This window comes from Rhinoderma darwinii, chromosome 2 (assembly GCF_050947455.1).
Source record: "Rhinoderma darwinii isolate aRhiDar2 chromosome 2, aRhiDar2.hap1, whole genome shotgun sequence".
Classification (NCBI taxonomy): Eukaryota; Metazoa; Chordata; class Amphibia; order Anura; family Rhinodermatidae; genus Rhinoderma; species Rhinoderma darwinii.
The window spans coordinates 459,458,245-459,483,292 of NC_134688.1; the positions used below are offsets into that span (position 1 = coordinate 459,458,245).

At 46.3% G+C, this 25,048-nt stretch overlaps 1 protein-coding gene across 1 annotated transcript in view; it reads left to right on the forward strand.

Annotated features, from left to right (window-relative positions):
• PATL2 (PAT1 homolog 2) overlaps positions 1-23,008 on the forward strand; it is a 32,673-nt gene extending 9,665 nt beyond the window's left edge. The window contains exons 4-19 of the mRNA XM_075854566.1: positions 905-976; positions 1,116-1,187; positions 1,768-1,935; positions 4,866-4,946; positions 5,064-5,233; positions 5,431-5,502; positions 6,361-6,499; positions 6,606-6,726; positions 6,846-6,943; positions 8,400-8,453; positions 9,612-9,760; positions 18,699-18,858; positions 18,930-19,070; positions 19,283-19,380; positions 21,225-21,374; positions 22,630-23,008. Coding sequence (XP_075710681.1) covers positions 905-976; positions 1,116-1,187; positions 1,768-1,935; positions 4,866-4,946; positions 5,064-5,233; positions 5,431-5,502; positions 6,361-6,499; positions 6,606-6,726; positions 6,846-6,943; positions 8,400-8,453; positions 9,612-9,760; positions 18,699-18,858; positions 18,930-19,070; positions 19,283-19,380; positions 21,225-21,374; positions 22,630-22,669 — 1,785 coding nt within the window. The 3' untranslated portion in view covers positions 22,670-23,008. The remainder of the gene's footprint in view (positions 1-904; positions 977-1,115; positions 1,188-1,767; positions 1,936-4,865; positions 4,947-5,063; positions 5,234-5,430; positions 5,503-6,360; positions 6,500-6,605; positions 6,727-6,845; positions 6,944-8,399; positions 8,454-9,611; positions 9,761-18,698; positions 18,859-18,929; positions 19,071-19,282; positions 19,381-21,224; positions 21,375-22,629) is intronic.
• The last annotated feature ends 2,040 nt before the right edge of the window (positions 23,009-25,048 follow it).

Consider the following 25,048-nt stretch of genomic DNA (forward strand, 5'->3'; position numbering starts at 1 on the left):
CGCTCATAATTTTTAAAATAAGGTTTTACGACACAATTTTCACTATTATTATCCGTGTGACAGATTAGCCAGGAGATAGGGCATTACTAAACTAGTGACCGATCCTCTTTAAATGATAGAATTTTCCAATATACTTATAGTATTATTTGGACACCATATGAAGGTATTTGGGAATTGCAAGACCGTATTAAAGCCCTTGTCCGGTTTCAGAACATGGTTTTTTTTTTTGTATAATTAAAAGATAAACATTTTTCCAGTATACTTTCTGTATTAATTTCTCAGTTTTCAAGATCTCTGCTTGTTGTTCAGAAGGAACATTCGTTGTTTACTTCCAGTGGATACAACTCTGTCCATGGTCATGTGATGGGGAATTAATACATAAAGTATTTTGGAAAATTGTATATCTTATAACTATACAAAAAACGAACACGTTTTCTGAAACCGGACAACCGCTTTAATACGGTCTTACAGTGCCTAAATTCCTTCATACAGTGTCCAAATAATATTACCCTATCGTGCCTTCATTAAACTTAGAAATATTGCCCACATGATACTGCCATAAAGTGTCTAAATAATACCGCCATATAGACCAGTACTGAAGAAGAGAATGAGCTGTACAGCCGCACAATTCTCTATTGGGCAAGTCTTTGTGTAAATGAGCTCTCTGCCGTCTACTGGAACGGATATTGGCGCCAGATGTTCTTCTCCAGTCTAGCCGCACATGAGGTTCCATCCTCCGGGGGGCCCCAAGAAAACAGAGGCATTGGGCAATTGCCCTGTTTGCTGCCCCCTAAACTTGCCCTGCATACATTAGATAGTGAGACCACTAGGTTCCCCACTTTCTTATACTTTGCGCTTGATGTATTTTTTGGGGTTAATTTCTAACTATAACCCTATTTTGCAGAGTGTTGACAGTGCTGTTGTTGATAGTGGAATTGGAACAAGCTGGGGTGAATTTGATTCCAGTTATAATCTGGTAAGTGACTTACCCAAGAATGGTCGGATCCATGCATAGACCTGTGGTTTTCTTTTTCTTCTTGTCTTTGTATCTTTTTTTTTTTGGGGGGGGGGGTTTCGACTCGCTAGTTCACAGCACCTAATTGTTTCCTTTGCAGAGTGGAATGGATTCTGGATTGTGGGTAGGCTCTCCAAAAGGAACAGCTGCGATAGCTGGCCAGATATTGGAGGTAGAGTATTATAATTAATTTTGTTTTCTGTCCGGAAGTGTTGCCCTAGGTAATTTCATGATAAAACCAGTGTTACTAGTACCTGGAGTTGGCTCAATATTGTCCAAAACCAGGATGGGTGCAGTACTACACGTAGCCACTAGTTCTGCTATTGACAAAATGCATGCCTGTCTTTGTCACCTTTTGCAAACGAAATCTCTGGTTAAGGGCCTGTTCACATCTGCGATGGAGGCTCCGTTAGGGGCCTTCGTTGCAGATCTGGCAGAGATTACTTGAAACATTAGCGCGACATGCTGCACTATTTCAGTTAAAACCACGGACTGTCGACGGAACCCATTAAAGTCAAGGGGTTCCGTTGGTCGCCGGTGATGTCAGTGCATCCGGCATTCCTTTTTTCTGCTCCCATGACTGAGTGGAACAACTGAATGCCCCAACAGATGTGAACAGGTCCGAATAAGTTTTTACATAGGGATATTTGGCCTTGGCAGTAGCCGTTTCTTTTAGGGTAAAGGTCTTGGCGTCTGATGTATCGTGATATTTGCAAGATTACGTTTTCTAACTTTTTAACCTTGTCTTATAGGATAAAGCAATTTTGCGAGTTATGGACAAAGCACCATACATTCCACCCACCAACCTGGAATTCCTAGGTTCACCCATGCAAAGAGGATATATGTGTCCGCCAAGACTTAAATGCCCAGACATGGGTAGAATGTCCCCAAAACCATATAGACAGCACTTCATTAGGCAGGTAAACAGCCATAAAGGCCCTCAAAACAAAATTTTGCCTGATCATTTTAGCTCCGGCATTTCAAGTGCATTTTTATTTAACATATGCTGTCAAGGCAGGGCCTGAGGGGCGGTGCATGACACAAATTCAGAATCCCTGTGTCATGCCCCGTACCCTCTCATCCTGTACTAGTTATAAGAGGATCGGTCTTTCCTATGGCGTGTTTCATTAATATTTGCATGGGGCCTTACATTTAAAGGCCATATGGCAGGAACCTGGCATGCCAGGGGGAGTTTAACTTTCCTTGTTTGGACTTTTGGCATCCGTTTCCGTGGGGCAGACTTAAAGAGGCTCTGTCACCACATTATAAGTGCCCTATCTCCTGCATAAGGAGATCGGCGCTATAATGTAGGCGACAGCAGTGCTTTTTATTTAAAAAAATGATCTATTTTTACCACTTTATTAGCGTTTTTAGATTTATGCTAATGAGTTGCTTAATTCCCAAGTGGGCGTGTTTTTACTTTAGACCAAGTGGACGTTGTACAGGGGAGTGTATGATGGTGACCAATCGGCGTCATGCACTCCTCTCCATTCATTTACTCAGAGCATAGGGATCCTTTTAGATCGCTATGGGCTGTCTTATACTAACACATTAACAATACTGAAGTGTTTAGACAGTGAATAGACATTCCACGGGATGTCTATTCACAATCTCTGCACTTCGTTACTCTGTCTGTGGTAGTTACAGCAGAGGAAGCGTGATCTCGTTGTAACCTGTCATTTACAGCGAGATTACGCTTCCTCTGCTGTAGCTACCACAGAAACCGTAACGAAGTGCAGAGATTGTGAATAGACATCCCGTGGAATGTCTATTCACTGTCTAAACACTTCAGTATTGTTAATGTGTTAGTATAAGACAGCCCATAGCGATCTAAAAGGATCCCTATGTGCTGTGTAAATGAATGGAGATGAGTGCATGATGCCGATTGGTCAGCGTCATACACTCCCCTGTACAACGCCCACTTGGTCTAAAGTAAAAATACGCCCACTTGGGCATTAAGCAACTCATTAGCATAAATCTAATAAAGTGGTGAAAACTGTTTTTTTTTAAATAAAAAGCACTGCTGTCGCCTACATTACAGCGCCCATCTCCTTATGTAGAAGATAGGGCACTTATAATGTGGTGACAGAGCCTCTTTAATAAGACTGGCGTATCATACGCCAGTGTGTTGGAGTGAATTGCGCCAACTTTATTAAAAGGTGAACGTGCATTTTGGGCTGCCTGGAAGTCAGAAAATGAATTCTAGTGCCTCTAGCAGGAGCAGATGTGTGCTATAAAATTGTGCCATTTTTTGGCTTTTACCTTTAAAAAAAGAAAAGGCCTTAACCCCTTCCCGACATCCGCCGTATATATACGGCGCACGCCGGGTGGGGGAATATGGAGCGGGCTCACGGGCTGAGTCCGCTCCATAGAGCGAGTGTGTCGGCTGTGTGTTACAGCCGACACTTCCGGTTTACGAGCTTGTTTAACCCGTTAAATGCCGCGTTCAATAGAGATCGCTGCATTTAAATGACTAAAAACAGGGGGGCGACCGCCTGTAACGTCTCAACGGCCCCCCCGCGGCGAGATCGGGGGGAGCCGTTGGTTCACACGGCTGCCTGGGGTCTGACGAAGTCCCCCAGGTCCGCCATCTTGGTACTCCTATGAAGCTCTGCCTCCGGCAGGGCTTCATAGGAGACTGTCAGAATCACGATATACTGCAATACATTAGTATTGCAGTATATCGTGCAAGCGATCTAACGATCGCTGGTTGAAGTCCCCTAGGGGGACTAATAAAAAATGTAAAAATGAGTTAAAGTTTTTTTTGTGTAAAAAAAAAATAAATATTAAAAGTTCAAAAAAAAACCTTTTCCCATTTTCCCCCTAGAGCATAGTAAAAAATTAAATAAATAAACATAATTGGTATCGCCACGTCCGTAAAAGTCTGAACTATCACAATATATCATTATTTAACCCGCACGGTGAACGCTGTAAAAAAAATAAATTGTAAACGCCAGAATCTCTATTTTTTGATTACCCAATCTCCCACAAAAAAATGAAATAAAAAGTGATCAAACCGTCACATTTACACCAAAATGGTATTATTAAAAACTACAGCTTATCCCGCAAAAAATAAGCCCTTATACCACTTAATCGACGGAAAAATAAAAAAGTTACGGCTCTCGGAATTTGGCGACACAAAATACATTTTCTTTTACACTTATATTTTACTACTTTTACAAGTAAAAACCTAGAAAAACCTACATATTTGGTATCGGCGTAATCGTATTGACCCATAGAATAAAATGAATATGTTTTAATTGTACAGTGAATTCCGTAAAAATGGCGCATGAAAAACCATGGCGGAATTGCAGTTTTTTCCATTTTCTACCCCACCAATAATTTTTTTTCCCGTTTTCTAGTACATTATACGGCAAAATAAATGGTGCTACGAAAAACTACAACTTGTCCCGCAAAAATCAAGCCCTCATAGTACTATATAGACGGAAAAATAAAGGCGTTATGGCCTTTGGAAGGTGGGGAGGGAAAAACGAAAATGAAAATCTGAAAAAGGGCTGCGGCGTGAAAGGGTTAAAAATGGAGACCTCACCCACTTCATTGTGACGGTGCCCACATTCAACTTTTGGAGAATACCGTGTAAAAAAAGTTATCTATGTAATTTTGGTGCACGCATTTATTTGTGACTACTATTGGCGCAGTTCACATCAAAAACTGGTGAAAATACATTCATAAATCTGGCTTTTTTGTTTGTTTACATGTGTAAGGCTGGATTCGCACACAGCGTTTTCAATGTGGTTTTTCAATCTACACCAGTGCCCCTGGTACTTTTATTGTCCTCCAACACTCTTAGAAAAAGTCAATTATTTCCTTTCATTATGTAAATTTTCAGCAATCTCCATTGATGCCTCGCACCATGCGTCCTTTCCCATTTACGCCACCAAGGAGACCGCCACCTTTTGCAGGAAATCAGGTGCCTGATGCATTTTTCCCTCCTCTCAAGACTTCACATCACGCGTGAGATCTTGCTGAATTTAGTGAGAGGCCATTGCTGTATTTGTGGAAACGTAATTTTTTTTCTTTCCTCCAGTCTCCAGGTTTTATGTCCCCAACTCCCTTCAGGCCGATGTCTCCCAACATCAGCACCCCTGCCCGACCAATGACCCCTAAGATGGTCAGGATGCACTTTGGGCCGATGTCTCCCAGTCCCAGCATCTCTTCTTTCTTTAGCCCAATGGGTAACACTCTGCAGAGGTTTAAGTAAGTAAATGACGTCACTTATCCCTGGTTTGCCAAGATATGGCTCCTTTTTGTTTATATTCTAAAATTGACCTGTAAGAAAACCGGAAAGGATGTCTCATCCAGACTAAGCATTCGAAGCCATAGGTAAACTATTCCGCCATCATACGAGGTTGTGCGTGTGTATATAAATTATTTTTTTCTCTACTTCCATGCAGAGTCCCAGGACATGTAACGCAGCTCCATCCTCAACACCGTCGCATTCTTAGTCAGAGACAACGTCCGCAGAGGTAAGGCGTTCATCGCATTGCAGAATTGTGCGTAGTGATTTCCTAGGCTTTATCCAACTTGGTGCATAAACCCATCTTCTGTGTGCTAATCGTGGCCGACCTTCGTGGCGAGGAACCTGTGCGGTCAAACATGGCCTACTGCAGAAGGAGGCGTCCGGAGGAAACTTGGGACCACCAGAAGTCGTATTAATTTATAGCATCAGTGTTAAATTACACCTGGAGCTGTTATTTGGTGACTGCATGTCGGTATTTCAGCGCTATATGGTGGTATTTACTGTGGCAGCCTGCAGTGTATTTTTGCGCTGTGGGGTGGTGGCTGCACTGTAAAACATCTTTTAGGCTTTTTTTTTTTTTTCTTAACATATGGCACTGCATGGTACTTGGTGTTAGGCACGATTTTGGTATGGTTACTTGTTCACTGTATAACGAAACCTCATGTGGGGGAGGTGGTTGGTGCCAACTGAAGGTACCGAGCAGGGCATCATTCAACAGAAGACAAGTCCTGGTTGGGATTCCCCCAGTACTTCTGGTATATGTAACGTAACAACGCTGGCCTCCACGAGAGCATGAACAAAAATACCGGAGTTCATTCGGGAACTGCATAGCTAGAACTACCCATAGTTCCCAGCGTTACGGTTTGAAATTCTCCGTTAGCACTTTTAAATTTTTTTAAATTTTTTTTTTTTGAGGGTGCCCCTCAAAATAAAAAATTACTAAAATTAAAAAGTAGGCGATCGGTTTCCTTCCAACTCAGGAGGCATGTAAACCGTCCCTTCTTTTTCACGGGACTTGTGTTTAAAGCGCCACTCTCTCTCTTTAATTAAATCACCGTCCGTATATTTCTTCCCTTGTCACTAGCACATCCCGCAAGCAGTGGGATAACAGGACTGACCCTTACGCAAGTCTCATGTCTCAGAAAGAAAAGGAATGGGTAATAAAGCTGCAGATGATCCAGCTGCAGAGTGAAAACCCTCACCTTGATGACTACTACTACCAGGTGGGAACTGGAGGGCAATTTTATGGAATTTCGGATCTAGTCCGATTTGTGTAATTTGTCTACCATCTCAATTTTACATTTTTTTTAAATTTATTTTTAATCTAAGACTTACTATGAGAAGATGGAGAGACGACTGGCTGAGGAGGAACTTCTGGGAGAACGCAAGAAGAAGGAACCACCCAAACTGGTCACTCCTTATATTCAGAAAGCTGAAACCTATGAATCGGGTAAATTTTACTTCAACCTGGCCATGGCTATAGATGTGTATAAAATGACTCTAGAAAACTATGGTGATGCCATTAACTATTTAATTTTAGTGCTTACAGAGCGGTTTTCTTTCTTCTAGTGGTTCATATTGAAGGCTCATTGGGACAAGTTGCTGTTTCTACCTGTTACAGCCCCAGAAGAGCAATTGACGCCATCTCCCATATCGTACCAGATGAGGCGAGTACATGCCATTCATCAATCTGACACAAGTACTGGGGTGGTTGGATTTTTGTTTTTCTGAGGTTCCTGCCGTTCTACTGGACACTGAGTGGTTTGGTGGTCACCAAAAAACCTCATACAGAATACAATCTAAAGCGAACATGCAAAATACTGACATCATAAACAAAATTAGTAGGAATAAATATTGAACTACTTGGCCTGTCCCTGGAGTTTAATGGTGATTGGTTACTAAAGAACTCTGGTGGCTGAATTTTGGGAATCATGTAATGCAACTAAAAATGTTATGCATGGTAGCAACCCAACACATTGTCAACGGACTCTATATAAATGGTGGGGAAATTATAGAAAGCGCTGTTGCCCAGAACTATCTAATGCTTACCTCAGGAAAAAGGGTTCAGCTTTTTCTTTAAGTACTGGCACTTTTGTCAGTGGGCTGTGTCTGGTATTGCAGCTTAGTCCCATTTTAGAGAATAGCAGACACTCTGGGGGAGCAGACCCTTTTTTTTTTTCTTTTCTCGTCTCATACAACTTCTGTAAACCTGATTTACAATGTTAGGCCTCAGTCACACTACCGCGTTGGTTTTGCAGTCCGCAAAGCCACAGGTCCATCGGACTGCAAAAAATGCTCTTGTGCGTCATCAGGACTCGCGGGTCCGCAACCATTCACCAGGATTGGTGAATTCACCAATGTGGACCGTTAAAATTACATGTCCTGAGTTACTTTTTTTTTTTTTTTTGTGGTACGGATATGCGGCCCCCGCACCGATCCATGTCCGCCATAGTCGTATGCATGGGGCCATAGAAAAGAATGGGTCCACAAAAGTATGGTCGGGTTCATGAGGCCTTAAGTTTCTTTCCTAATCAGGTGATCAAGAAAATGTTTAAGAATATAAATATCTGAGATTTTTTTTAAATGAAAATTCCATTATTAAAGCCTCGTTATTGGGTGTTTATAGAAGACCATTAAAAGGGTTGTCACCTACCGGACAACTGATGACCTATCCACTGGATAGTTCATCCGTATAAGATTTGGTGAGGGCCTGACATCCGGACTCCGCACCAATTCGGCTGCCTCCGGGCGCCGGATGTTTCGAACAGTATGCAGTAGTTTGAGCCATCTGCAGTTGGCTCTGTACGTTGCATAGCGGCCATGCTGCAGATCTGCAGCTCTACACCTATTCACTTGAATAGGAGAAAAGCTGCAGCTCGGCCGGTATTGCGTGGCAGGAGCCATCTACTTCCGGCATGGACGTTTGGTGCCTGGAGACAGCCGGAGCAGCCGATTGGTGCGGGTCCATGTGTCGGTCCCACACCGATCATACGTTTATTACCTGTCTTGTGGATGGGTCATCAGTTCTCCGGTAGTGGACAACCCCTTTAACACCAATGTATAGATTCTATTTGCTGTCATTCAGAAATTTTACTAGACCAACTTTTTTGTTTTGTTTTGCAGGACATGAAGGCTCTTGGATACCAGCGGTTGAGAGTCCTCAAACACATTGAAAAGGTTGACCAGTATTTCTGTGTTCTACATTCTGCATCTAGTATTTAATGAGCGGTCTTTATTTTTATGTGCAAGGGATATGTATGATTTACACGGAAGCTGTTCAGATGAATGTCAGCCTATGTAATACAGGGACAGCATGGGTCCGCCTAGGGAAAGTCCGGCTCATAGAGTTGGGCTATGAGCAGCCCCACACCCTATGACGTGCAGTTTATAGCATTGTAGTTTTTAGAGCATTTTCCCCCTAAAAGCTATAACGATTCCCCCCCCCCCTTTTTCTTTCATTTATTTCTGTGTGACTGGGCAGGTTTGCTTTTCAGAAGCCTGAAATGGGGTTGACTGCCTCATAGCCTTTCTCTATCCATTTTGGTAAAACTGATGCAATCACAGCTCCCACCAAGGTAGTCGCCCAGCCCCTGAGCAGCAAATCTGCCTAGTTATGCATTAGTATATTCACATATGATGCAGATTCTTGTTTAGGTGTTGAAGAAAAGCATGGTGGCCTCAATGGAAGTTTCTTGAAAGTTTAGTTACACTTTAACTACTTCCGACATGTCCTAGTGACATGTCAGAAGTTTGGATTAGTGGGGGGTCCGAGCACTGAGACCCCCATCAGTCGCTAAAACTAAGCGGCAGAAGCACTTGTGTGAGCGATGAGCCGCTTAGTTTCTGTTTGGCTTTTTCCGGAAATTAATGTATCGGAGTACAGGATCATAGACTTTCTATTGAGCCCGTACTCCGATACATTGATTTCCGGAAAAAGCCGAACGGAAACTAAGCGGCTGAGTGATCGCGCCGCTTCGTTTTAGTGATTAGTGGGGGTCTCCGTGCTTGGGCCCCATCAAGCAAAACTTTTGACATGTCACTATGACATGTCTGAAGTTTGTCAAACGTTTAGTTACACTTTAAGGTTGTCAAATCATGGACGTCTTATTGGCCAATCTGCCTAGTTATGCAGCAGTTACAGCGGTTGTCTGCTATTAGTAGAACTATACTAGTTGTAGAACTATTAATTTTGAGCCTACTCCAGAATGAGACTGCAGCCTATGACCATAAACTAATCCCTATAGTTCTAATGTGTACACATAGAAGTGACCTAAATGCATGTTTTGTTTTTTTTTGTTTTTTTTTTCCTGAGTATATATTTTGGTTGTCTTTCAGCTGTTTGTCCTTTTGCTGGAGGTTGAGGAGATGGAGAGAAAAATGCCTCATGTTCCTGAGGACCAACACATGAGATTTCAACAAAAACAGAGCTACAAAGTGCAGAGGATCTATGAGGCATTGAAGATTGGGGCCTGCTGCTGTGAGGAGTATGTGACCTTTTATACTACTAGAATTCAATATCCTTGTACCGTAGTTTTGTTCAGCAAATTCCGCAACGTTGATTTAGGGGGAAGGCAAAACCCCCTTTGAGGCAGAATCCAACTTTCCTCCTCTTGGGGAAAAATTTCTTCTTGACTCTAATATGCCAATCAGAATTTATCTCTGGATCAATGACCCATCTACAGTAATCTAGGACATAACTTGTAATCCACAAAGATTGACATCCAGACCCCTTTTGAACTGTCAGTGAATTCACCTGACCTGCCTAGGTAGAGTCGTGGGTTAACCTTAAACCATACTATCCCCCATCCCCATTTAGTAACGACACATGACACCGAGGTTGGATGTGAAATGGCCACAGCAGCCGTTTATTAATTTCACAGTTTTATAAAAACAATTTAAATCCGAAACATTCGGATAACTAGTTAGGAATCCACCAGAGAATTCCTCCTAATAATTCACATGACCCAACATGGGTCAGAATCATAAATAACAATTAAACGTTAACATTAACCCGAGCAGAGGAAGTCCTTGAAGCCCCTTCAGATGTTCCTTTCAAGAACACACCGAATTAGCCATCTGCAAACCACTAATTACCTCCAGCCGTAAACCAGCTCGGAAGCACCGTTCACCTCTGCAGATGGCTCCAACCACTAGAAGTCCACTTCAAGGGGATAACACCCGATGAAGCCCTCAAGTGATATACCGACCACTAGAAGTCCACTTCAAAGGGATAACACCCGATGAAGCCTTCAAGTGACATACCTTCTACCAGAAGACCACTTCAAAGGGATAACACCCGATGAAGTCTTCAACCATGTACCTTTTTTGGGGGACGCATACCCCCGATGCGACCCCCCCACCATTTTGTACTGACTGGCCTCAAGGACTCCCCCCGCCACCGCGAAACAGGCCTTGACCACCTTAAGCCTGTGAGTTCCTCCACACCACCACCGCCCTTTCTATGCCTTCTGCTATAGCCAAGCTCCAAATATCAATGCCAACCTCGGTCAGATGAACCCCCGTCACTCCTCCAGAAATTCCCCAATCCTGACTCCAAATCCCTATGCCTCACGCAAATGCCCCCGTTCTTCGCCACAAAACGGGACACCGCCCGGTTAACTTTTATCCGAGCCTTATTGACTCTCTCCACCGATCTAGCTAACCGCCAATGCTTCCTTGGGACTATGTCCGACCACACTACCACCAACTTGGGATAAGATACCCACAAACACAACAAATCATGTTTGATATCCCGCACCAACTCACGAAAAGGGCGGACTCCTAAGTCATTCCCACCCACGTGCAACACTAAAACCTCCGGAACCCTATCGAGCCGCACATATGTCTGGAATTCCGCCAACACCCTGTTCCATGACATACCTCTAAACCCCAGCCAATGCACAACCGCATCCTGTCGCGGAATGCGCAACTGGCGACCATCCGGGCGGACGTCCGCCCTCAAAGCCCCCCAGTGCACGTACGAATGACCCATCAACCACACCAGACAAGGAGGCGAATCTGAAACGGAAAACACAGTTAGGCACCACCATATAACATTTGCAAGCATAACAACAAACTTACAACATATGGGGGCGGACATAAGACTTAAACCTTCTAGACTCCCAACGACCAATACGCCTCACCCCCTCATCATCCAACCCCCAGCGCCCTGCTTCCGTTGCTGCGCCAATCCGGAAGGAATGAGATGAATATGAGCCTGCCGCAACCCCAACCGCCGTCAAACATTTTTTAAAAACAGCTCCAAACTGAAACCTGGACAAGAACGACCCGTCCACATGACGTAACAAAGGCAAATCTGGAGACCCCCTGTTTTTTGTAAAACCCCGCATGCACTCTACTGGGCACATGACCGACCCCGGGAGAGCGAACAAAACTATCAGTTTTCCCTTCCCTAATTGGTCAGTTTTTGATCTACGCAACCATACCTCCAACCGATCTGCAAAAAGGCTCACCTCCCCAGATCTCAGCCCCCCTGCCTGTTTAGTACTTGGCGACACCAACTCACCTATTCTAAATGCTCCGAAGAACGCCAACGAGAAAGCCAACCGAAACAAATCCATTTCATCTGAAGAACGACATACCGATGCCAATGAACCGCCCAACAAGCCCAGCAAAGCAAACGACACCGGCCTTCTACTATCCGCCTCCACCCTACCTCTGCGCAACCCCTTCAAAGCCTGCGATACCAGAAATTCCTTCGATACATCCCGCAAGCCCCGCAACTTAAGCCCAAACGCCACCGCGGATATAAACCGGTTCACCTTCGCTACTGAAAACCCCCCCTCCCAGGCATCCCCTAACCAATACAAAAGTGCCACCAACCTGTCTCTATCCGTATTGACATCACCCAACCCTCTTACCCACTCCTCCCACTGCCTCCAACAAGCAGCATAAGCACTCCACGTCGTGCGCGCCAAAGACCTTTGTAACAGCTGCTCTACGGGACCGATACCAGATCCCATAGATGATCCGGACACGCCAAACCGAGACGTTCCGCTCCCGGGGCCAATTGCCGAAACCGGTCCCACTGCGAGCGAGAGAGCATCAGCAACACAATTCCGTACACCCGGGACATGCACCGCCACCACCCACGCGTTCAACGACAAACACACCAACACTAAATGTCGCAACAATTGAACTACCGGAGGAGAGGACGCCGTGATGTTATTAATGGCAAGCACCACCCCCATGTTGTCGCAGTAAAAACGGACCTTCTTATCCCTGAGCCTGTCCCCCCAAATGGTAGCCGCCACCACGATGGGAAACAGCTCGAGCAGGGCCAGATTCCGCGTCAATCCACTGGACACCCAGCTAGCCGGCCATTGACCTGCGCACCACGGACCTCCCCCGTAAGCTCCAAAGCCACCCGCCCCAGCCGCATCCGTGAAAATATTCAGATCACTCGTATCCTGCGCTGGGGCCATCCATAGCGAGCGACCATTGTACTGGCCCAAGAAGTCATCCCAAACCTGAAGATCAGCTCGGTGCTCCTCCTTGAGCCTCACAAAATGATGCGGCGCCCGCACTCCCGCCGTTGCCGCCGCCAACCTTCTACCAAACACCCTCCCCATCGGCATAATCCGGCAGGCGAAATTCAACTTCCCCAGCAGCGACTGAAGCTCCCTCAGCGACATTTTCTTCCTTCTACAAGCCCGTCGCACCTCCAGCCTCAAAGCACCCAACTTATCCGCCGGGAGCCGACACTCCATTGCCACCGAGTCAATTTCGATTCCCAAGAAACAAATCGTCGCTACCGGGCCCTCCGTTTTTTCCGGCGCCAAAGGGATCCCAAAATCCCTCGCCACCTTCTGCAGGGCATGAAGCAAGTTACCGCAAACCGGCGAACCCCCCGGGCCAACGCACAAAAAATCATCTAAGTAATGGATCAACGAATCGACCCCGGATACTCCCCTCGTTACCCACTCCACGAAGCTACTAAACGCCTCGAAGTATGCACAAGAAAGAGAACACCCCATCGGAAGGCACCGATCCACGTAAAAGGCCCCATTCCAAAAACAACCCAACAGCCGTTGGCTTTCTGGATGCACCGGCAACAACCTGAACGCCGCCTCGATGTCGGTTTTTGCTAGCAGCGCCCCCGGACCCGCAGCCCGCACTAACCCCACCGCCTTATCGAATGAGGTATAAACTACGGAACACAACTCGTGATCAATCCCGTCATTTACCGACGAACCTTTGGGATACGATAAATGTTGAATCAAACGAAACTTTCCGGGCTCGCGTTTAGGGACAATACCCAAAGGGGACACAACTAAATCTTTCACCGGCGACTCCACAAATGGCCCCGACATGCGCCCCAACGAAACTTCTTTTAACAACTTTTCCGACACGACTTCCGCATGCAAGTAAGCCGATTTTAAATTTCTCCGCGTAACCGGAACCTCATAAGGAGGCGGAGGAATAACAAAACCAACACTAAACCCTTCATAAAGCAACTTAGCTGCCGCCCTATCCGGATACTCATTTAGATAAGGGGCCATCCTTTCCACCCTCACCGGCGACACCCCCTTGACCAGCCCCGTGCTGGTTCCCGGACCTCTTTTTCCGCAGACATTTTGCCGCCCCGTGTGATGCATCATTACACTCGGAGCACACGTGCTTGAACTTGCACGTGGCCCCAAACTTGCACTGGCCTTCATTGAATTGCCAGCAAAACCCCGCCTTTCCCCCGCCGCTTGGTCCACTCTGACTAGACTGGCCTCCCTGGCCACCGCTCCCGGGAAAGGGCTGCCTAACCGGAGCCGTAACCCGTAACCAGAGAGCAATATCCTTCTGGTCCCACCGAATCGCCGGCCGAACCGCCTTCCGCTGACGGAATTGCTCATCATATCGCAGCCACGCCTGACCCCCATACGCCCTATGAGCCTCCCCAATAGCATCAAAATAACAAAATAACGCCGAACAATTTTCCGGCGCCTTTTCCCCTATCACACTAGCCAATATGGCGAACGCCTGCGACCAATTAACGAACGTCTGCGGGATAAGCCTATACCGCCGCCGTTCCTCCTCGTCCTTTTTACTCTCATCCCGCTTGCTCTTATCCAAATTGAATTTAGCCAGCGGCAAGAGAGAAAAAATTTCAACGTATTCATCTTTCCAGATCCGATCACGCACCTCCTGCTTTAAATGCGCCCCCAACGGACCCTCAAAACAAACATACACCTCCCCCCGAGCACGATCGTCCATGCGCACTCGATCGCCGTCCTTCTGTGCCTCAGTCTGCACCGACACCGCGACCGCCTCTCTAACCGCCACCACAGGACGCGCCTGCAACGATCCCACGTCCCTGGGGCCTTCCCAAACTACCGCAGGGGACACTTCCGTTACTACCGGCGCCGCGGCCCTATCAAGGCGCCCCACCAGCTCCCGTAAGCAACCCACTAAATCTGCCAAACCCGCTCCGTCGCGTCCGCCCGCGCCACTACCGGCCCCCGATGCTATGCTAGCAGCCCCCCCGCCGACACCCGACATAAAAATCGCTGGATAAGACAATAATGGAGTTATACACTCACCGGGCTGCACAGGCGCTGTGTTCCCGTCAGCCGGACCATCCTGACCTCGACGATAGACGTCCAGTTCACCTTCCTCCAGTTCTTCTCTCGCCGACGACTGTCCCTCCCAACGACATCTTCGGAAAGGGGATGAGGACGCGCTGACCGATGGGCCGGCAACCTGCCGCCCGACCGCCGGGACCCAGACTTCCGACCGGACCTGTTGCCTCGACGTCGCTGCAGATCTAGTCGTCCGTCTAGACGATCCTGACGAAGCCTGCCCCCTGGCCGGAACATCACCATGCGGGGCGGCCGTACCTTGCTCTCGACATCTTCCATCTGATGGGGGAGGGGTGACAGGGGGCCCGGCCTGCGACTCCCTGCTTACCGCCGGACCCCGTCGCGGCCTGGGATTCCTGCCAGGACGCAGGGCCTGGGAAGGGGCGGTCCTCCCAGCTGCCTGGCCTGCAGCGTCCGGGATCGGGCTCCCTCTGCGACGCCGTGTCCGCGGGACTACCTCCGGACTAAGGCGCTCTGGAGGTCGGGACCGCCGAGAGGGACGGGTCGACACAGCCTGCATCGCCGTCACCCCTGCCACCGCTCTCTGCCTGCCCAGCGCAGGAGCGGTTGTTGCCGACTCCCCCCCCGCCGCCATAGCCATGCTCGTAGGGGGGCCGGGGGAGGGGAGCCTGTCCCTTACAACAGACCCCGAACGCCGTGCCCGACGTGGCGAAACGGCGTCCGGGATCCGCGTTAATGCAGCCACGGTCTCCTCCAGCCATCCGGGACCGTGGTGCACAGCAGCGGCGCGCAGCCGCTCTAAAATCAAGGCCTCTGCCATTACTAAAAAACCGGGCAACGGGGAGCTTTGCTTACTGTGTGTTACTCCTCCCGCTGCTTCCGGCTCAATGCCGAGAAACAGCGGGAAGCGCAGTAACGGCCCCCCCGCCCCCCTTAACTCCTCCCCGTCCCTCCTTCAGCTCCTTCAACTTTCCCTGACCTCGTAACATTAACCCTTTCCCTACCAGGACGGTCATGTCGGCTTCCCTTAAGCCTGCAGCTGCGTCCAGCCTCTTCTATAACGCCCTCTGTCAGAGTTTCATAGTGTGACTGCTCTTGCAGTAAAGAATCCTCTTCCATGTTTGTGTAGAAACCGTCCTTCTAAATGTAGAGGATGCCCCCTTGTTATAGTTCGTCTTGGGTATAATGAGAGATCTCTGATACAGTTATACACTGTTATTGGGTCACCCCTTTTTGCTTTTTTTTTTTTCTGAACTTAAAAAAACAAACCCTATTTTTGACTATCTTTCTGGGTACTGTAGTCGACTTATCCTGTATCACTTTATTTGCCTGCCTTTGAACCTGTTCAAGCTCTTTCCCATGCACTGGTGCCCAAAACGGCACACACTATTCCATGTGTGGCCTGACTAGTCATAGAAGGGGTGTTCTCCAACAAATTTGCTTATAGATAATAGACTTGCAAATCCAGGAGTATATATGGAATAACTTAAAGGAGTTTTCCCACAAACACATGTATCAACCATCAAGAGGATAGGGGATACTTGTGTGATCGCTGGGGGTCTGATCGCTTGGACACCCAGCTATGAGAAAGGGGGACCGAAGTTCCCCCTCAAGTGCTCCATGAGAATGGAGCACTGGTGCACATGCTCGCCTAGCACGCCATTCTTCTCTATGGGACCGATATCTCTGGTGGCTCCCTAGAAATGAAAAGAGCGCTAGCCAAGCATGCGCACCAGTGCTCCATTCTCATGGAGCCAGAGGCGTAGCTAGGGGTTTGTCGCGGGGGGGGGGGGGGGGCGCGCAACACAACTGAGTGGGCCTCGCTGCATGTTTACAACTGCAGAGCTGCATCCGGCGGGGTCAGACTTATAGGCTATGTTCACACTGAGTATTTTGGGGGAGGAATATCTGCCTCAAAATTCCGTTTGGAACTTTGAGGCAGATATTCCTCTCCCTGAACGCCGATTTTCGCGGCGATTATCGCGCAGTCTTTCGCCCGCGGCCATTGAGCGCCGCGGGCATAAAACAGCGAGAAATACGCTTTCTCTTGCCTCCCATTGAAGTCAATGGGAGGTCAGAGGCGGAAGCGCCCGAAGATAGGGCATGTCGCTTCTTTTTCCCGCAAGGCAGTTTTACTGCTCGCGGGAAAAAGACGCCGACGCCTCCCATTGAAATCAATGGGAGGCGTTCTCGGGCCGTTTTTGCCGAGTTTTGCGACGCGGTTTCCGCGTCAGAAAACTCGGCAAAATACCCCGTGTGAACATAGCCTTATGTAATCAACGTAGTTTGCTGTGTTACTGGTTCTGTAAACTTCCACAGAAGTGAATGGGTGCTACATTAACGGCATAAAGAGCTGTGCTGTTTACGTAACTTTCATACCTGGTATAGTGCCTCCCCACACAGCATAATGCCCCCACACAGGATAATGCCCCTATAGCTGCCCCACACAGTATAATGCTCTCAAAGCTGCCCCACACAGTACAATGCCCCTTTAGCTGCCCCCACACAGTATAGTGCCCCATACAGTAGAATGCCTCCATAGCAACCACCACACAGTATAATGGCTCCATAGTACCTAATAAAAATAAATAAATTACTCACCCATCCCTGTTCCCATGACGAGTGAAGGAGGTTCCTCTGCTCCTCCTGTATGTGCATGCCACCACCCCCTGCTAGCTATGCCTCTGCATGGAGTCCTTGGTGGGGGGGGGGGGGCGGGTTCAGTCCCCCATTCTCCTCATCGCTGGGGGTCCCAGTGGTGGTGTACTTATTTATTCATATGACTTTTTATATTTTCGCAGTTAAATGATCACATTCACTACGTGGCACTTACTGAACAATTGATGGTCTTATAATGGAGTTAAATGGCAGCTGTCAAATCAGTCTTCAGTAAGTGCTCCCTAGTGGGTGCACTGTTCTCTAAAGCAGCATTTCATTTACAAATGGATAGCAGGCAATTCTGAGGGACCCAATTGACCTTAATGGGGTCTGTATGGGTTCTGGTATTTTGGATGGTAAGAATGGTGCTGCAGACTGCACTACTCTTGCTGGCAAACATCTGAAAGCCTGGAGCACTCCATTAAAGGGTAACTAAACTCTTAGAAACTTTTGATGTCATATGAGATGTCACAAGTTTTGATCAGTGGGGGTCCGAGCACGGAGACTCCCACTGATCGCTAAAACCAAGTGGCAGAAGCGCTCGGAAGGGCTGTTCCGCTTTGTTTCTGATCTGCTTTCCTCAAAGCCGAGTGAGCGGTGTACGGACCCATATATATTCTATTGAGCCCAGACACCGCTCACTCGGTCTTCCGTAGAAAGCAGATTAGAAACTAAGGGTCACAACGCTCACCCAAACTTTTCTGCCGCTTCGTTTTAGCGATTGGTGGTGGTCTGTGTTCAGACACCCACTGAACAAAACTTCTGACATGTCATGTTTTAAAAGTTTAATTACCCTTTAATCTCCAAGCAAAGGGGTCTTTTTAAAACTGACTTTTCTGCTTCAAGCAAAAATACTACATGTGGCCCTCATAAACCAGTTGTACACTCTTGAATCGGGATCTACCATACAGTAAAAGGATATGTGTAGCTATTCACAAAGAAAATGTATATAATGGAGCCATTGTAGCTCCATGTGGGGCTGGGGAGCTCACTTTATGGCAAGAGATAGGGATAAGTTGCAATACCAGACCGTGCCTCCCTTGACCATGTGCGGTTTCTGGAAACCATTTTATTTTTCTAATTCCAGAAAACCCCTATTTTAACCTGTAGGGCTTTGAATTGATTACACAATGTTGTTCACGTCCATGTAGTTTAGAACGAGGACACAAAGCCATATTTCTGTTCAATACATGCCCTCTCTCTCTTTAAGGGAGTCTGAAGATGAGTTTTTACAGCTCTTGGAAGTTGGGAAGGGCACAAAGTTAGCAGCCCGGCTCCTTCCCTTTCTGCACAGCGAGCAGGCGGTGGAAATCCTACTGACAGTGGTTCAGCATTTATCATTCCTTATTAATAATGATACCACAGAAAAAGTGAGTGACGACATGGCTGTAGTTTTCCTGAGTGATGTCACCTATGTGAATAGTTGAATTTTTCTTTGTAGTCTCTTTCAGTTCTCTATGGACCGCTGACCTCTATAGTTAATGGGCTCCCGTTTACTGAGCTTATCCGAGTAATTCAAGAACTCACCAAGACCTTGCCAGAGAGCCCGGACTTACCTCTCACTCTGGCATTTCAGAACCAGGTATTTGTTTATTTTCAGGCCACTACGGCATATTTGCGTGGAAAGATCGAATGATCTGAAATACTCAACACGACTATCGTTTGGCTGTTTTCTATAAAACAGTTGGCTGAGCCGGAAAAAAAATATTTGTACATATGAATTTTGTTTTAATTTTTTTTTTTTTTTAATACCAGTGTACAGTTGTTTTATTAGTTGTCTGTTCTTGTGTACAGTTTGGGATCTCCCTCTTATATGCATTATTAAGCCATGGAGAGAGCCTACTGTCCTCAGATACACCGATGGAGCCATGCATTGGAGACTTTGAAAAATGGTAATACTACTTTTTTTGACATACAGATTATGTTGTTTTTTTTCAAGGTTTTTAGATTAAGGGAATAATCACACAACCTATTTTCAGACATAATTCGGGCGTTCTACGCCTCGACTTACGCCTGAAAAGACGGCTCCATTACGCCTGCAAACATCTGCCCATTGCTTGCAATGGGTTTTACGATGTTCTGTTCAGATGAGGTGAAATTTTACGCGTAGCTGTCAAAAGACAGCGCGTAAAAAGACGCCCGCGTCAAAGAAATGCATGTCACTTTTTGGACGTTTTTGGAGCCGCTTTTCATTGACTCCATTGAAAAACCTCTCCAATTACGTCCGTAATGGACGCCGCGGAAAACGCGAGTACTTTCAAAAACACCTCCATAATTTCAGAAGTTTTTGCTCACTGCGTGTGAACATACTTTTGGTTTTAATTAAAAAAAAAAAAAAAAAAAAAAAAAAGCCAACAAACCAGGAAGGTGGGAGAAAGGGACAGCGGTCGGCATCACAAACACTAAGCATTTCATGAACTTGCGGACTAAACATTTAATACAGTTTTGTTGCACATTTCTTGACGAAACCTAAAGAGGAAAAATTAATAGAAAAGAAAACCAAAAGGGGCGGTGGACAGGATTTGCATGTCTCAAACTTGCTGTTCCCACTGCTAAACACAGACCACGAAAACCAGGTCCTCACTGTGACAAAATAATTTTGTGCTCAACGGAGCTGTGGTACACCTGCCAATAGTGCCAGGACTTGTAGAATGTGTCTTGGGGACTTATGTTCTTGAGAAGTCAGATCCTCCCATACAACACAAAATACTTTCTATAACAAGAGTTTCAAGGAGGGGGCTTCGGACGTCTCCGGAGGGCTGGGATGTAGGCTCTAGTTGCGGTGTACAGTTTCAGAATTAAACCTCGATAGGACCTTGTGGGGCTATCGCTGTCATGAAGGCAGCAGTGAAAGGTATAGCGTAATCTGCGACAGAGGTCATTCTCCACACCTCTCTCCAAAGGAGGGCCAAAACCTGAGCATGTGTGCAAAATAGACTGCCAGTCCTGCGGCAATGCAGAAGGCACGATTTCTAGGACTTTACTATACAAATGATCGGTGAACTATCACATGAAGAGGTACTGATTCTCTTTGCGGAGATCAAGCTGATAGGGAGTTTTAATGCAATGCTTTTTTTTATCACATGAAGACTTGAGGCCCTTTTACTCGGGCCAGTTATTGGGCAAATGAGCGTTCACGGAAGGCTCGTTCACCGGCTGATCGTTGCCCAGGGCAAACACTCGATCATCGGCTGATTATATAGTTTATGCTGCAAAAAATATGGTTGTCTTCAGCATATCTCCATGTATACATAGGGAGACGTGCTGCCGACATGATAGAAACATATGGGGACGAGCGGTCGGAGTAACGAGCACTCGTCCCCATACATAGCTCCTTGTGAAAGTAGCGCTGATTAACGAGCTGCCTCGTTGATCGGCGCCTGTCTACAAAACCCGTGTAAGAGGAACTATCTATAAATGGTTCAATGCTTTTCTTTCTGAAATGGTTAGTCCTATCTGGAGAACTCCTTCATTTATTGGGACCACCACTGGGATCCGTTAAGTCTCTGAGCCGCTGAATGTATTATGAGGCGCCGCTAGTTCAAATGGTCATGTTGGGTCCGCCAGGGCGAGCGACACTATTTGCAGCAGCTCTAGCTCATGAAGTGGGGGCTTTTGGGCATATAGAAAGGGGGATCTCCAGAATGGGACAACCACTTTAAATCCAGCCTAGGTTCTGAACCGGCAAACTGATAACTAAAGTGTCAATGAAACATTTGTTTTTCTGCGTTTCCAGGACAGATACGGTGTTCCTGGTTGCGAAAGAACTCTCTCGTGTCTCCAAATCCTCCATAGTGGAACCACTTTTCTTGCCCAGTAATCTCCTATCCTTATTCTGCCGCTACCTGGACAAGCAGACAATCCATAAACTTGAGGACAAAATGGAGTAAGTTGATGGACTTCAATCTCTGCGCATTTGCTGCATTTCGGCACTATTCTAGTGGTCATATTATAAATTGCAAAATCCAGAGCATGCGTTTGACAATGTTACACTGGCCGATCAGAATCATATCGGACCTGAAGTTATTGTGGAGATGGACATGTGCATTAGAGATGTATAGTCTCAACTCTTTACAGGCTATAGCTCTATATTGGTGGAAGTGTGGAGTGGCAACTACACCAACTCCCACGGCATAGACTAAAATCTGGCCCTGACCTTGAGAAACAGATGCCCACAGGGCCGCCTACGGGCTTGCGCCATTTTCCAGGAAAGTTTTGTGACAATCCAGTGTGTAGGAAGGTTTGTATTGGTGGTCACCCAACTTTCGCAGAAATGACTGAACTAAATTTTAAAGGGGTTGTCCAGGACTAAAAAAATAAATAACTGCTCTCTTCAGAAACCGCGCCACACTTGTCCATGGGATTGTCTGCTATTGCGGCTCATCTCAATTAAAGTTAATGGGGCCGAGCTGCAATACCACATACAACCTGTGGACAGGTGTGGCACGGTTTATGTAAGAAATCGGCCATGTTCTAATCCTTGAGAACCCCTTCAAGGGGTTATCTGAGATTCTCTATTAATGGTCTATCCCAAATATATTGGTGATCAGTCTCCTCATCGGGGTTTGACCCTTGGAACTTCCAATTTGTCAGTAGAACAGAGAGAGCAACACAGCCTCTTTGTTTATCCAGGCCCAGCGTGTACCCTACAAGGGTGACTGTGCCAGGTACTGCAGCTCGACCCCCCTCGAATGGACGGAGCTGTACCAGGCACTGCCACTCCTGATGCGTCGCCGTGTCTGATTAAATAATGAAGGGGCTGCAGTATACCAATGAGGGCCGCCGCCCCTTTAATCTACTGATCGTGGGGGGGGGTCCCAATGATTGGACTCCACTCCAATCCTATATTGCTGGCCTATCCTAGGGATAGGCCAGCAATATTTATTGGTTATTATAATTAAGGGGGAAATTTTCTTTGGACGGGATATAGTAGCACGTTTAAATTTTATTTTTTTATCATTTATAACATGCCCACTAAGGGTTATACCAGGGGGTATACAGAGGGGATACAGTGACTCATCCCGCTCTCCAAACTGGGGGCAGGGTGCTGTACAAAAATTCTACTGTCCTCATTTGGATTGCAGGGTGGCATAGGACTGTGGTACTTTTAGTCTTAAAGTTGTCCCTCTTTTTATTCTCAGGTGTCCTGCAGCGCCCCCCTATGCAGCTGTGACTTCATGAAATGCTGAATCTGAAACGGACAGATCAGCTTTTGCTTCACTTACCAAAAAAGTCTGGATCGGTGGAGCTTCCATTTTGTAAATTGAAATATTTAATCCTGTTTTAAAGGAAGTTTTGGTTTTTGATGAGTCAAACTTGGACATAACTTTCAAACTTAAAGGAGCCGGTGGTCAGAATGACTTGTTCCTTTTTTGTTTGGCGAACGTACATGAAGAAAAAAAAAATGCTGCTGTAAAAATGGGGGGTATAATGATGAATGTTATTTATATTTTTGTTTGTGTGGATTTTGCACGGCATTCACTGATGTACAGCACATGCAAAATAAACAAAGAAATGTAATGTGTCTGAAGCTCCTTCTGTACGTCTAACAGTCGTAACCATTTGTGACGGGAGCGTCAAAGCGATCATGATGGATCGTAGCGGAAACATAACCATCATGACTCGTGTGTGGTATGAGGGCGGTAGGAGACTAATGTGAGGGGGGGATATAACCATATGCTGTATCTTTGATACCCTTTTTTTGCACCCTGCCTGCTCCAGCTATGAATGGCTCCTGTGTGAAGCATTTGGCTAGTGATAGTGTAAGGGGAAGTTCACACTCGGCAGGTTTGTTGCAGAAATTTCTGCAAGCCCTATTCAGATGAATGGAACAGATTAGGGTGCGTTCCCACAGGCAGAATATGCTGCAGATGAAAATAAAAAAAACGCGGATAAATCGGTCACAGAAATCCGCAGCAAATGTGTTTTTTCTGCGGAAATCATTGTGGGTTTTCCGCAGCCGTTCTTTTACCTGCAGGTTTAGGCCGGTTTCCCAGAGGTCAGATACGCTGCGTAAAACGAAACCACACATCCAACCTAGAACCCGCAGCACATAGTCACACAAACCCCAACACCGAAAACTAGAACACAAATAAATAAAACGAGACAGCCTTAACCCCTTCGCGCACCCGGACGTGTTATTACGTCCGGGTGCGGGGGGTGTTGGTTGTATTTTACACCGGACAGCCGAGAGCAGCGATTCCTGGCTGTTTAACCCCTTAACGCTAAACCTACAACGAATCTCAAAACAGGCTAAAGCAAAAAGGAGAATCCCCAATAAGACTCAAACGACCTACAAGGCGCAAAAGCGCAGGGGACGTAACATCCCAATAGAATATGAAGATAACTACCATGGATAGTAAAAAATATACATCTTTATTATTACATAACGATACATGGTATTACAATAGGAAGTACAATAAGAATACAGCGGATCATATATCAAGAGAAATAGCAGTCGGGTACAGATGACGACATACCATGAGAGAAACAAGAGACAACCAAACTCTGAACACGTCCCAGTACTAGCATGCCATGAATACAAGTATGATAGACTGCCAATGGGGTATAAAAAATATATATATGGCTATATCTGTAAAAGGAATGCTGCCCGTTGCAAAATATGCATAGCAAGTGCCCGCTAAGGATAAAATGACTTCAATGGATGCGTGATGCGTGAAAAATGCTGATATTGAACATGTCTCGCTTTTTATGCAGCGGACAAACGCTGTGCAAAAAGCACGGACTGTCTGTACTGCCCCATAGACTTCTATTGGTCCATACGAGCCGCGTGAAAACCGCACGGATGCAATTCACGTTTGTGTTAATCCGCCCTAAGACATAAAAAAAAACTAAACATCTGGTATCGCCGTAATTGTATCGCCCCGCAGAATAAAGTGAATGTCATTTATAGCGCACGGTGGACGCTGTAAAAAAATAAACTCAAAAAACAATAGTAGAATTGCTGTTTTTTAGTCACCACGCCACTTAAAAAAAGAATAAAAACTGATCAAAAAGTCGCATGCACCCCATGAAAACTACAATGAATTCCTCAAGGGGTCTAGCTTCCAAAATAGGGTCACAATTGGGGGGTTTGCACTGTTTTGGCACCACAAGACCTCTTCAAACCGGACATGGTGCCTAATAAAAAGGAGGCCTCAAGATCCACTAGGTGCTCCTTTGCTTCGGAGGCCGGTGCTTCAGTCCATTACCGCACTAGGGCCACATGTGGGATATTTCTCAAAACTGCAGAATCTGGGCAATACGTATTAAGTTGCGTTTCTCTGGTAAAACCTTCTGTTTTACAGAATACAAAGGATTTTCTGACAAAAAAAATAAATATGTAAATGTCACCTCTACTTTGCGAGAAATTCCTGTGAAACACCTAAAGGGTTAATAAACTTTCTAAATGCTGTTGTGAATACTTTGAGGGGTCTAGTTTCTAAAATGGGGTGTTTGATATGGGTTTTTAATATATGGGCCCCTCAAAGCAACTTCTGAACTGGAACCTAAAAAACCCCGAGATTACCCCAGTTTTAATGGTTTGTATAAACAGAGACC